General features: G+C 40.2%; 1 protein-coding gene across 1 annotated transcript in view; it reads left to right on the top strand.

Annotated features, from left to right (window-relative positions):
* The window catches only part of EFCAB11 (EF-hand calcium binding domain 11), a 138584-nt gene extending 135873 nt beyond the window's left edge, over positions 1-2711 (top strand). The window contains exon 6 of the mRNA XM_044230549.1: positions 2495-2711. Coding sequence (XP_044086484.1) covers positions 2495-2576 — 82 coding nt within the window. The 3' untranslated portion in view covers positions 2577-2711. The remainder of the gene's footprint in view (positions 1-2494) is intronic.
* Positions 2712-15107: the final 12396 nt, after the last annotated feature.

Raw genomic sequence — 15107 nt, 5'->3', positions numbered from 1 at the left:
TAATGACGTTTCTACATCTCCACGCACACTGCTTCTAACCGCCAGCCACATCTGCTCTTCGATCACGCAGCGATTCAAGTGTGGGTGCTGTGAAACCTTCCTTCTTCAGGATAACTCCATCCTCGATGAAAAAACAATATATTTTGGCTTTTAAAATTATAGCTCTGAAATGTGAATTTCCTCTTTACCCTCCTTGAGACAACCAGACCAGCTCTCTGTCTCAAACACACACACACACACACACACACACAGAATGAGGAAGAAAAGTCAGAAGATAGGAGGTATTTTACCACGTCTCATTCTAAATATAAACACGATGTTCACATTCACTATGTGAATAAAATGCCACTGCAAACCATATGAATAAATGTTTCCATTTTAATGATTCTTGGTTATACCGTGCCCATTTTATGATGGGAAGTTTTGGCAAAGACAACAAGAAAAATAAGTGAATGCAATTACAATGAAGGTTATTTACTGAGAAAAAGGGATTCCCTTTTCCACAAACATTCAGCATCTCAGTAAGTGAACAAACATACTGAGAAAATATTATCAGAAGCAGTTTATTCCAAACATTACTTTTCTAGGTTATCCTCTTAACCTACTCTCTGGGATTTATAGTTCAACCATACCAGTTCAGAGTGGAAAGAAAAAAGGCCACTGATCTAATCCAATTCCTTGGGAAAAATACTTAGGCAATATTAAGAATCTTCAATTATCTAATTTAATAAAAGGGAAGGTTTATTTTCCGTAGTCAGTAACATGTGATACTGATTATTTCTAATCCCTTAGAAGAGATCTAACATTCTGCTTTTGGTCCTGTTATAGCATGAAATCATCATGTATATTTTACCAAAAGAAGTAGCAAGAATAATGGCCTCTGCAGTCTGTAGTCATTTTACGCTAACACACTGCAACATGGTTTTGCCCTGGGGCAGAGAAGTAGGGATTTTCTGTACTTCAAAAGAATGAAAAATTATCATCACTATCCAGAACCATTATAGACTTCAGAGACTTTGGCATGAAATATTCAGAAAGTTTATTTTAGAATTCAATATTTTAAAAGCCTGCTTTAAAACTATTACAGTGATTAGTGGCTCTGTTACTTGGGCCAGTCTTTGCTTTAAAAAGCCCTGTGTCATGGTTGATACCATTTGTTGTTTCAACAAATAATTTGCGTCAGCCACAGGAGCTCCACATAAGGAATGTAATGTATTGTTTTAGAAGGCCCCCCAAAGAGGAATTGTGACCACTACTCATCAGTTACCCTTTCAAACACACTTCTTTATTTTCTTTTAAGATTTTATTTATTTATTTATTTACTTGTTAGAGAGAGGGAGAACACAAGCAGGTAGAGCAGCAGGCAGAGACAGAGAGAGAGAGCCCGCTGAGCAAGGAGCCCGATGCGGGACTCGATCCCAAGACCCTGGGATCATGACCTGAGCCGAAGGCAGCGGCTTAACCCACTGAACCACCCAGGCATCCCTCAAACACACTTCTTAAATAAACGTTACTTTTCCTGGTCCTGGTTGAAATGTGTTTCTAATGTTGGGATTTTTGTCCTTCTGACATGTGTTATCTTACCCATGTGGAGAGGGTGCTATTTCTCTGGCCCTGTCAAGGGAGCCATGCTCCTGTCTCAGTGGTTCTAGGGACACACAGGGCCATCCCAACTGAGGCCACGCACAGCCTCAGCCAACCAACCAGAGGCTCCCATCTTTACCGCGCTGCACCAGAAAAGCTTATCGGGTGTTTGTGAGGATTTAACACCACTTCTGAGGCTAGTGAAGACTTCTGGAGCTAGAGATAGCCACGCGAAATTGCAATACAACCCCTTCTCCTTGGACTGTTCTGTGTAAGCAGGGGGGCTGCCTTGCAATAGCGTACTTTGAAAGCTTTGGTTTGGTAGTGTCGTGGTCTTGATCTGTGTTCCACGTCTGCTACTTACCAGCAGTGTGATCTTGTGAAATTGATGGCCCGCTTCCAGGTCAGTGTCTCTGTCTATAAAGTGGACCCTTACCAGCATCATGCCAAGCAAGATTCGATAAGATGAGGAACGTCAAGGCAGCACAGTGTAGGTGTCAGTCATTGTCCCCGTCACTGCTATTTATTCCCCAAACACTTTACTTATCTCTCGTTGGTTTATTCCACATTTCTGCTGTGTGATGCATATGTATTTGTTGGTTTATCACAGAAAGGATGTGCAGGATGATTAGAAAAACCATTTCTGCTTTTCTTTAAAAACCTGTGCATTTGGCTTCATTTCTTTAAATGTATGGAATATATTATTTTTGTAGGTTTTAGTAAGTACTTTTCCTTTCCTTCCCTCCGTAGGCATTATCAGTGTAAGAAAAAAAATAGGCTTCAAGTTTGCCTTCAAGTAGGTGCCTCTCATAAACATGCAAAGAAATAAAGATTGTGGAACGCTCTTAATGTGTAAGTGAGACAAAAAATAATCTGTAAATAAAGAAATAACTTTTGTTTCATTTTCCAGGGAAGTAGATCAAGACTCAGATGGTCTTGTCAGCTTTAGAGACTTTGAATATGCCATGAACTATGGACAAAATGAAGCCTAACTATTGTGAACCGCTTTTGGCAACCTCTGGGGCGACAAATAGGTCGTAACGTGTATTTAAATGTCAAACTCCACTCTGTTAGTGATGTAATTATGCTGCATACTTCTGATTAAACTCTCCATCGTGGTTTTTAGATGCTGGTATTACTTGCATGGCAGAATCCTGGAGGAGGTCATTCCACATGGTCTTCCACTGGGGCTCGTAGCCCTGAGCCAGGCTGCTGCTGGCTCTGCCACTGGGGGTGGCCCCACACCTCCTCTTCACTCTCAATCCACCATGCCCACCCACACTGCCGGCTGGGGTACTCCACTCACCAATCCTCACCACCCCACCTGCTCGCTCCATGATTCTCATTGGTTCCTCCCATCCAAGTACTAACCAGGCCCGACCCTGCTTAGCTTCCGAGATCAGACGAGATCGGGCGCGTTCAGGGTGGTATGGCCGTAGACTCTCATTGGTTCCTAATGTCTGGAGAGAAGTTGCTTTTTCCTGCCAATGGTACCAGTTTCCCTCTTGCGTTCAACTTTGTTTGAACAAATAATAGCACCCGTGTGTACTGAGTGCTTAACAATGTTCCAAGCGATGAACAAAAAAGCACTGGAAAAACAAGGACTTAAGATTTCTCTGGATAAAGTACCCAGTGTCAAAATCTTCATTGAAAAATGGCCCTAGGGTACTCGCTATACAAAATTTAAAGAAACAAATTGGGCTGGCACGATTAAGTCTTCTCCAGCTGGATACAGAGGAAGAACAGCGTACAATATGGAAGGATACTGGGTGCAAAAGATTTATTTGGGGAGCGCTTTCGGATGGCTTGGGCCTGGGGTTCGTGTGGCTACCCAATTGTCCTCTGCTGCACACTTCCTGGTTGTGAGTGGCCGCACCTGGACCAAGAGCCTGAGCTGTGTGCATTCACATTCTTCCATCTTTTGCCCGTCTGCACGTAGGGTTCGGTAATGCTGTCCCCAAACAGAAACTGTGACCTGGGACCCTCAGCACTTATTTCAGATAAATGCCGGTATCAGTGCCAATGTTTTATCTCTAAGTGTTCAGGAATCACAACATTAACATTAGGAAAACATCTAATTCAAATTTTAGAAGTAGTAAACATTTAAAGATCAAATAAAAATATGCATTTGTAAAATAGAAACATTAAACAAGCATCATTCAAACACAAATTATTGGCAGATAAACTTAAAAATGAGATCTTAAACTGTTACAAATCAAAGGAGCCTCAGGAGACAAAACAGTATAATTTGATGTTCTTAGAATAAAAAAAAGGACCTTAGGTAGACACTAATAAAGAATGGACCTTAGAGGCACCTGGGTGGCTAAGTTGGTTGAGGGTCTGCCTTCCACTCAGGTCATGATCCTGGCGTGTGGAATCAAGCCCTGCATCTGGCTCCCCTCTCAGTGGGGAGCCTGCTTCTCCCTCTGCCTGCTTCTACCCCTGCTTGTGCTCTCTCTCTCTCACTTTCTCTGTCAAATAAACAAATACAATCTTTAAAAAAAAAAAAGAGTGGACTTTAGTTAATAATACTACCTTTACATTTTTTCTGCAAATCTAAAACTGTTACAAAATAAAAAGACCTTAAAAACTTTCAGGAGCGCCTGGGTGGCTCAGTGGGTTGAAGCCTCTGCCTTCAGCTCAGGTCATGATCCCAAGCTCCTGGGATCGAGCCCCGCGTCAGGCTCTCTGCTCAGCGGGGAGCCTGCTTCCCTTCCTCTCTCTGCCTGCCTCTCTGCCTACTTGTGATCTCTGTCTGTCCAATGGATAAATAAAATATTTTTTAAAAAAAAACAAACTCTTTTTCAAAAACTAGCAAACTAAACAATATCAAAAATGAAGAAAAGTCTAGCAATCATTGAGAAGTACAAATGAAATATTATTTTAAAAAGCAAAGTGGATCCAAGGTATCCTTGAGTATCCTCTGTGTTCTAGTACAAATTGTTCCGGCTGATGGAGAGCCCTTTGTGACTTTGGTAGAGTTTGTTCAGGAAGTGTTTTCATCAGAACTTCATCTCAATATATAAGTGATATGGAATTTAGATTTTTTAAAAATCAGAGTAAGTCACCAACAAAATGCCAGTATTTCAGAAATTGCCAGGATACCAAAACCTTGAATTGCAGTCACTATTTGGACCTTGTTTCTCCCGGGAAACATGACAAGAGAAAGAGAGGATTCACTTTCTCCTGTTGACGTGGGAGGCAAGAGGCCAGGCTGGGAATAGCTATCGGGCAACTCCCTTGGCCCTGGATTAGTCCAGGATTTTTTCGGTCTCAATGACAGAAATCTATCCTAATGAGTTTAGATGCAGAGGGAACTTACTAGAAAATACTAGGCTAGCTTATGGAGTCTAACATAAGGAAGGCAGTGGTGTAGCTGAGTTTCAAGATAATTAGCAGTGCCAGTACCTCCAGACCCTGCCTCTGTGCCATAATCACCATCAGCCTCTCTTGGTTCGAACAAGGAGTTGGCCCATGATCTGTCCAGTTGCAAGTCCAAAGACCCCAGAAAGAGGCTCTGGTTGACCTATGGATCAGTCAACTCTGGTTCATCTAGAGGGTATAGACATGGCCACTGGACACTCCCTAGTGTACTGGGAGTGGAAGTTGATAAAAAGCGAGTGCACTTAGTCTAAGATGGAGGACACACCTAGGATTGGCTGCTTAGAAGGGTCCAGGCTCTCAGAGCAAAGACCAAAAAGAAAGGTGAGAAGCTGTTTGTGTTACCTTCCCCTCCTTATCACTTCCCCTAGGCGTGATCCAAATCCTCATCCTCCGAGTTTTCCTTTTAGCTTCTCAGTTCCAGGTCCCAGTCCGTACCCTCATCTCCAGGCCACATGATACTGTCTGTAGAGTGTGACCTTGTCAGTCTGCCCTCAGTTGAATGGATGGGTATCTATGCAAGTCGATCAACTCCATCCCTTCCCTTGGAGGACATCAAGAATGAGAGTGAGTGAGACACAGCAGTGCTCCTCTGAGTGGCTGAGTGGGTGGTTATGACTCAGGAGGAAACGGCAGACATGTTTTCCACCACAAGGCCTGGAAAACTGAGGCAACTGATTTGCAACAAGAGCAGAAAATGAAACAACTAGAGGAGAACAAGAAAGAAGCTGGAGAAACCCTACGCTACTTACTTTCTCGTTAAAGCTTGTGTGCAAAGCCCAGTCATAACCCTTTGGGTCCTATGAGGTAACCCTATACCCTTCCAATAAATCTTTCTACTCAAGCCAGCTGGAGTTGCTTTCTGTTATTTGAAACCAAGAGAACACTAACTTACAAGCATAGAGCCAAGGACAGAGTCCTAGGTAACATCAACATTTACTGGGGCAGCAGAGAGAAGAGTCTTCTAAAAAGACTAGCAAGAGATAGTTGAAGATGGAAGAGGAAGGCCTTCTGTCTCCAACGTCCCAGCCTCTACTTGACCTATCACTATAATCAACTCCAGTATTCCCCTGTGGCAACAGCTCTCAAAGAGTTCACCGCAGACCTCCTGCAGGCAAGCCTACCAGTGCCTCTCAGACCTCACTGCACTTGTCCCTTCTGGGCCCTTCTCCCTTTAGGCTCCATGACATTGCCCTCTCGTGGTATTTCTGTGCCCATTTTTCCTACTATCCTTTCCTGATTCCTCTCCTACAGCCATCCCGTATTATTAGTATTCTCCTGTAGTTGGCCAGTCTTCTTCTTATTATTATTATTTTTTAAGATTTTATTTATTTATTTGACACAGAGTGATTGCAAGTAGGCAGAGAGAGGCAGAGGGGGAGGAGGAAGCAGGCTCCCTGCTGAGCAGAGAGGCCGATATGCAGCTTGATCCCAAGACCCTGAGACCATGACCTGAGCCAAAGGTAGAGACTTAACCCACTGAGCCACCCAGGCGCCCCTGTAGTTGGCCAGTCTTGATCAACATTCTCTACGGATCATTTCCTCTGCTCCCCAGATGTCAGCTAACATCTTTATGGATATGACTCCACAAACAAATCTTTATTGTTAGTCTTAACCTCTGCTCAACCCAGACTGGTTTTCATTTGCCTGTTGGACATTTCCACCTCAATTCCAAACTCACTGAACTAAAATCAGACTTGTTGTTTCCTCTAATTTTCGAAATTGCTTTCTCACTCTGTGTTTTCTATTTCTGTTAATGGCAACCACCCGGCCACCCACCCTGAGCTGTCATCCAAGCCAGCTGCCTCAGGGTTCTTTTCAAGTCTCCCCCATCTTCCTCCGCTCTGACACTCAGCCAGTCACTGTGTCTGCAGTAACTCTGTGACATTTTCTTCCAGCCCATCATGGTCTCCCCGCTGTGTTCTGATTCCCACTCCCATCCTCCCATCCAGCCATTCGTTTTTCTTTTCATTGGTATAAAGAAGAGTAAAGGATGTGCTGATAAGTAAGAAACAGATCCCGCTGTCAGGAAATTTTGTCTAGCATGTCAATTATCTTCCCAGAGCACAGACAAAATTTATTTTTTCTCTGCTCCAAAGCTCTTAGTAGCCCCCCTTTCTATCGGATAATGTCTCATCCTTTAATATGTCATTCAAAGCCCTCTATAATCTGGTCTCAACTTATATGTTCAGCTTCATATTTCACAACCACCTATTCATCCCATCCCACAACTAGGTGACTCACACCTGCACATGGTCCCTTAGGCCCAAAACACCAAAATGGCAAACAGATCTTTGCCCCAAGTAGGAAAGTAACAGATAACCTTGGAATTAATATCTGAGGAAAATAGGAAAATGCAACCATAAATAATAAAATTCCATAAAAAAAATACTGGGCCACCTTCATCCTAATGACTATCTCCCCCTCACAGTTGTCACTTTTGAAGAGAGAATGGGGCCTAATTATGCTAATTATGCTACAAAACTATTTTGTAGTTTTAAAGATTTTATTCTTGGGGCGCCTGGGTGGCTCGGTGGGTTAAAGCCTCTGCCTTCGGCTCAGGTCATGATCCCAGGGTTCTGGGATCGAGCCCCGCATCCGGCTCTCTGCTCAGCAGGGAGCCTGCTTCCTCCTATCTCTCTACCTGCTTCTCTGCCTACTTGTGATCTCTGTCTGTCAAATAAATAAATAAAATCTTTAAAAAAAAAAAAAGATTTTATTCTTGAAAATTTATTGAGATCATTTTAGTGAGCTTCTTTTACAAATGAGAAAACAAATCTCCGAGTCTAAATGACTTGACTCAGGCCAAGTGATGAGGTGGGTAGAGAGTGTCAGGATGATGATTCAAACCTGTCAGCCTTACTAAATACAGATACCTTCCTGCCATGCTGCATTGCCTCCAGTGGGAAAAATCATCCATGACATTGGTCCGTATTCTATAATTACACTTTGTTTTTGACCCAAAATGAATTTATCCAGATTCATTGGCCACCCCAAGTCAAACATCTAATACATAATAGACATATTAATTCCCATCTTAACATATCACTGGGCTTAACCCAAACTCCATTGGGTAGTTAATCAGACCCACATTCCATTGGGTTATTAATCAAGTCAAAGATTTGCCACCAGATACAATCTCTTTTAAAGTGTGCTGCAGGTATACTGAAAAGAAGGGACACCTGCATCTCAATGTTCATAGCAGCAATGTCCACAAGTGGAAGCTGAGATGTCCTTCAACAGATGAATGGATAAAGAAGATGTGGTACATAAATACAATGGAATATTTCTCAGCGATCAGACAGGATGAATACCTACCATTACATCGACATGGTTGGAACTGGAGGGGATTAATGCTAAGTGAAATATATCAGTCAGAGAAAGACAATATCAAATGCCTTCACTCATATGTGGAATATAAGAAATAGTGCAACGGATCATAGGGGAAGAGAGGGAAAACTGAACGGGAAAAAATTAGAGAGGGAGACAAACCATGAGAGTCTCTTGACTCTGGGAAACAAACTGAGGGTTGCAGAAGAGGAGGTGGTTGGGGGATGGGGTAACTGGGTGGTGGGCATTAAGGAGGGCACATGATGTGATGAGCACTGGGTGTTATATGCAACTAATGAATCATTGAACATTATATCAAAAACAGTGATGTACTATACATTGGCTAATTGAATTTAAATAAAAAAAATAAAGTGTGGTGTGGGCTCTAAAGATAATTGTCAAAGAAGAGTTCTAGAAATTCTCTAAACAATGGAAGCATTTTTAAAATAGATGTGAATTTTCATAACACTTATCTGTGTTTCACCAATCATATTGTTTTGTGTTCACACTTCACTCACAGAAGTATAATTTAGGATTAATGAAAACAAACCATAGGTTACTTTCCTTTTTCTTGTGACTTTTGAGGAATCTGTTTAGAACTACAGAATTAGTTAAAATAACACATGAATTGAAATTTAATGGCATCGGAGTAGCTGCTCACAAAGTGACCTTTCATATACAACCAATTTAAATCAGCTTGGTCCCATGGATTGAAAAGTGGCTTTAAGCAATTTAACTTGAAACAGTTGAACATGATAAAATATTAAGTGCTCAATCTAAATTTCTTAGATTACTAAATTGATAAAATGCTCAGAAATGTGAATCAAAAAGAACATTACTGTAACTTCACAGAAAATGCAGATTAATTTACATGAAAGTGTAAACTGAAATCCAAATATACTCCCTATTTTATGGTTTACTGATCCTTGAAAAAAAAAAAAGGAGGAACAAAACAGTTAAGTTTGCTATAGTGTGTGACTTTAGGAAGAACAATTTCAATAAATTTTTGATTTATAGAAAAAAATTGACCAAGGATCTAGAAATACATCACAAGTATTATCATAACCATCATTGTAAAGTAGAATCCAGGTTTGGTCATCTTCATTTTAAAGAAAGAAGCTGACCTCACTTTTAAATGATGTTTTTAAGGCCAAACATGGCAGCGATAGTGCTAGAGTCCTTTTCTTTTCTTTTCTTTTTAAGATTTTATTTATTTATTTGAGAGAGAGCGCAAGAGAGAGGGCATGAGCAGGGAGAGAAGCAGAGGGAGAGAGAGGAGCAGACTCCCTGCTAAGCAGAGAAACTGATGTGGGACTCATTCTGGCTTGAGACTTGACCATGGGACTCTGGGATCATGACCTAACCCAGAAGGCAGATATTTAACTGATTGAGCCACCCAGGTGCCCCTTGAGTCCATTTCTTCATCAAGCCTTCCCTACTGTTGTCTGATTAGACTGCTCATGGGATGAAACTTGTTTATTTCTGTCTTTTCCCCCTTTTTCTTTCCCTTCCTTCTTCCTTTGTTTTTACTATCCCTTTCATATTTACAAATAGAATTAAATACAATGGGCCATCCTAGATCCGATTGGACCTGCTTTTTTTGGCCAATATACAAAACTTACATTAACAGTTTCTCCTCCTACTACAAATAAAAACCAAAATTCCAGGATACTTTTTGTCTTCCATTAAATATAGAAACTTCTTGGCCATTATCTCTTCCAATACATCTTTTGCCACATTCTTGAAGAGAATGTCCTTTCAGACTCCAATTATACATATGTTATAATGAGGATATTATCTGAAATGTCTCTCAGTCTCTGTTCTTTCCCCCACTGCCGCCACCGCCTCCTCTTCCTTGTCTTCCTCCTCTTCCCACCTCTCTTAGTTTCAGTTTAGAGATGTTTACTCTCATTTATTGCTAGTGGGAATGCAAAATGGTACAGCCACTTTGGAAGACAGTTTGACAGTTTCTTACAAAGCTAAGTATAGTCTTACCATATGATCCAGCAATCATACTCCTACATATTTACTCAACTGACTTGAAAACTTCTCTCCACATAAAAACTTGCACATGAATGTTTATATCAGCTTTCTTCATAATCACCAAAAACTAGAAGCTACCAAGATGTCCTTCAGGAATTGAATGGATAAACAAAATGTGGTATAGTCATGCAATGGAATTATTATCCAGCAATAAAAAGAAATGAGCTATCAAGCCACAAAAGTGGCTTGATAGTGAGTCTTAATGTGTGTATTAAGTAATGAAGCTAATGTGAAAAAGTGTAAAAAATTGTACCAATGTGACATTCTGGAAAAGGCAAAACTATAATTTTGATTAAGATTAGTGATTATCGGGTTTTTTGCTGGGTGTGGGTTAAATAGATGTGGGTTTTAGTGTGGCAAAAAATACAAGATAAGCCTGGAGCATCTTACAGTGCTAGAAAGTAAGATGGCAAACAAAACAAAAAAAGCAAACAAAAACAAAAACCAAACAAGACCCCCTTTGTGACAGAGAATATGACAAAGGAACATGGAAACCAAAAGAAAGAGTGCCCAATGGCCAAATTTGGAATAATCTACAAAATTGATAAAGTAGTATTGGGTTGTAACCCAAGGTAAAATAAATATCCATGAGTCCATACTGATTCAAATAAATGATTGAATAAAGAAATAAAGGGAAGAGTAGAGACAAATCTCCTTTGCAGAAGAATTCCAAGTAATTTATGTCAGTCCTCTGCCCTCAAAGAGAGTGAGCACAACTCTCCATTTCTTAATTGTGGACTGAATATAATGACTCTCTCCCAAAGAGTACGGTGCAGAAGCAGGGGGTGGGGCACAGAGTAACAGTGGAAAAATTTGACAATCCCTACCTCAGCCAGGTGATCAAGGTCAATATTAACAATAGTAAATCATGTTGATGCTGTGAACCCTTATGTAGGTGATGAAAACGACACTTTACCTCTCTGAATTTTCTCCCCAAAACCCACTACCCCAGCCTAATCGTGAGGAAAACATTGGACACATCTCAGTTCAGAAACATTCTACAAAATGCCTAATACTCCTCAAAAATGTCAAGGTCAGCAAAAACAAGGAATGCCTGAGAAACTGTCATAGCCAAGGAGACATGTCATGCCTAAAGAGACATGACAACCAAATATAATGTGATAGCCAGGATGGGATCCTGACATAGGAAAAAGACATTAGATAAAAATTCAGGGAATCTGAATAAAGTAAGAACTTTAGTTAATAATATTGTACCAATATTGATTCCTTCACTATAACAAAGGTACCATACTAATAAAAGATTTTAATAATAGGTTACACTGAGTTTGAGATATATGGGCACTTTGTACTATTTCACAATTTTTCTGTAGATCTAAAGCTGTTCTAAAATTAAAAGTTTATTTAAAGTTTTTCATATTACACTTTTACTATGGTGGAGCTATATCCCATGCTACTATTTAAATTTCTAACCAAAGTGTAGATGTCAATTAAAAATATGCAAAGGGATACATAGCTTTTCAATATAATGTTATGGGATACTTTAGCAAAAAACTTTGAAGACCACCACTTTATGGCACCTTTATAGGACTCTTTGAACACTCAAGGGTCAAGCCTTTGCCATGGGGAAGTATATTCACAGCCTCTTATATGATTTGGGTTGGTTTCTGACAAAGGAGAGACCTCATATAGTTTAAAGTACCTGCTTTTGAATTGCATTTGGAGAGCCTTCAAAAAACTAAGAAAAAAGTACCCAGCTGTCCTATTATATTACTTTCAATATACATTTCAAGGAAAGAAATCCCTTAGCTTTGGACCTATTGAAAAGAAATCCCTTTATTCTTCTTTTGAACTTCATAATTCCTCATAACACTGAGAAAGTTATAAGGTGCCATCCAACCCCAAGGTATGGCTCCTAGATTCTCCCTGTGTCTCAAAAGACCTGTTAATATAGCCAGCACATGAACACATGGAAACTTCAGTGCCCATTGATGGATTAATGGGTAAAGAAGATGTAGTGGTTTTGTGTGTGTGTGTGTGTGTGTGTGTGTGTGTAATGGAATATTATTCAATGATAAAAAAAAAAGAAAAAAGAAGTACTGCCATTTGCAACAAGGGTGGACCTTGAGGGCATTATGTTAAGTAAAATAAGTTAGAGAAGACGAATACTGTGTGATTTCAGTAACACATGGAATCTTAAAAAAAAAACAAATTCACAGAAACAGAAAATAGAATGGTGGTTGCAGGACTGGGGCAAACAGGGAGGTATTGGTCCAAGGGTACAAATTTCTAGTTATAAGGCAAATTAGTTCTGGAGATCGAATAAACAGCATGGTGACTATAGATAACAATACTCTATTCTATATCTGAAAGTTGCTAATAAAGTAGATTCCAAGTGTTCATACCACAATTTTTTTTAAAAAAGATAATTATGTTAGGGGATAGAGATACTGACCAGCCTTACTGTGGTGGTAATCATTTCACAATATATAAGTGTATCAAGTCATCACATTGTGCACCTTAACCTTACATGATGTTATATGTCAATTATATCTCAATAAAGCTGGGGGGGGCAGCCTGTTAATGGATGGAGCACACTAGCATGTTGTGGCTAACTCTCCATCATGTTCCTTGAACTCCTGGCAGCTTGGCCTCAGCTTGGTCCTGCATCATAGCCATGGAAGCCGGCATGGAAGCCATATCGTGGGTGGAGACAAGTTTGGTTGTAAAGGTTAATACTTCACTCATTAAATTTAAAATGGTGTCTTCGTCTGTTCAAGCTGCTATAACAAGAATACCATAGACTGGGTGGTTAATGAACAAAAATCTTTTATGTCTCAGTTCTGGAAGCTGGAAGTCTGAGATCATGGCACTGGCAGATTCTGAACCTATAAGAGCCTACTTCCTTACAGATGCTCATTTTCTCACTGTAAGTTTACCTAAGCATTAACCCCATTTATGAAGTATCTGCCTTTATAACTTAATTGCCTCCCAAACATCCCACTCTCTAACACCAACACCTTGGGGTTAGGATTTTAACATATGAATTTGGGGGTTGGGTAACAAACATTCAGACCTGAGCAATTGTAGAAAGCATTAAACCTTCATCTCATACAGGTCATACTGTTCTAGTATGTATCAAGTGTCCAAATATTTGTTTGTCACTTTCAGGTGGCTTTTATAATTCTCTCACATTTCCTTAAGTATTAACTGCACCTATAAAATAATATATTGTTGTCTTATCTTGACTGGTCTTTGTAGGTATTCATCACTTTTACTGGGCTTGTTGATTTTCTTTATTCTCTGTTTCATTATTTCTTCCCTTCCTATTATTTTTTTTCTTCTTTCAACTCTGCTTTTTACCCCTAGCTACTTGAGAGGCTGAGGTCATTGATTTTCAGCTTTTTTTCTTTTCTTATATTTAAAGCTGTGGCCTAGGTGGCTATCAGTTAAGCATCTGACTTCAGTTGAGGCCATGATCTCGGTCCTGGGAACAAACTCTGTATCAGGCTCCGTGCCCAGCAGGGAGTCTGCTTGTCCCTCTGCCCCTCACCCCACTTGTTCTCTCTCTTTCCCAAATAAATGAATAAATAGAATCTTTTTAAAAAATAATGAAGTAAGCTATGAATGTCCTAAACTGCTGCTTTGGCCACATCTCCCAAGTTCTCATGTGTCTTATCTTCATTATTGTTATCTTCCTGCTCATTGTTGTGATTTCTTCTTTGGTGCATGGTAGTCAGAAATGAATTATTACATTTTCAAAAATATTTTTGGTTTTCTAGTTTTCCTTATTGCTTTTACTAATTCTATCATGGGCAGAGGATTTATTTAGAATATTTTCAATCCTTGAAACAATTGTCTTCTAAGTCCTTTAACTTTCCAGTGAACAAAGATATCTTCCCATGAAAACATCACCCCATATACGAGAGCTATTGTGAGAACTTAGAAAGTGATTGAGGACGAGAGAAATATTCTGAGATTAACTCCTGATCACCCTTCAAGGCCCCATGCTGACAACACCTCCTGTATTACACCTCTCTTTCCTGCATTAAGAAACGTACATTCTCTTCTCAAGAGCCGTAGTATCAGAGTTCTGTCTGTGTTGTGGTGTGATTGGCACAGTTCCATATCTGTCTCTGACTTTGCATTATGAGCTTCCTGAAGCCAGGACCATGTACTTTTTTTTTTTATTTATTTTATTTGACAGACAGAGATTACAGGTAGGCAGAGAGGTAGGCAGAGAGAGAGAGGAGGAAGCAGGCTCCCTGCTGAGCAGACAGCCCAATGCCGGGCTTGATCCCAGGACCCTGAGATCATGACCTGAGCCGAAGGCAGAGGCTTTAACCCACTGAGCCACCCAGGCGCCCCCCATGTACTTTTTTTAAGTCTTCTTTAAGTTCTGGCACCATGCCGGGTATATGATGGGATTGGGCACACTGAGGAATGAGAGGGAAATCTCTCTGAGAGGCAGTGTGATTTGGAGCTAAGTAATGGAGGATCTGAACTCTACTCTCCACTCAGTGTGTGTGCTCTTTGGCAAGTCAACTACTTTTCCTGGGCCTCAGTTTCCTCTTTCTTATCAATTTCAATGGCAAGGTTGGCTTAGATAAAGTGCCTCATTGCCCATTTATACATAAATAAGTGTTATGTGAAGAAAAGAGCACCATGGCCAAGCTTGGGAGCTTAGGAATACTTGGTCAAAGATGATAAATGGATATTCTTATTATGGTAGGAGTCCCCCAAACTTTAAAATGCTAACATCCCATTATGGCACTCAAGAAACAGGTAGAACGTAAAAGTTTCTCAGACTT

This window comes from Neovison vison, chromosome 13 (genome assembly GCF_020171115.1).
Source record: "Neovison vison isolate M4711 chromosome 13, ASM_NN_V1, whole genome shotgun sequence".
Lineage (NCBI taxonomy): Eukaryota > Metazoa > Chordata > Mammalia > Carnivora > Mustelidae > Neogale > Neogale vison.
Note: the sequence above shows the minus strand (reverse complement) of the source record. Positions and strands in the feature narration are given on the sequence as shown.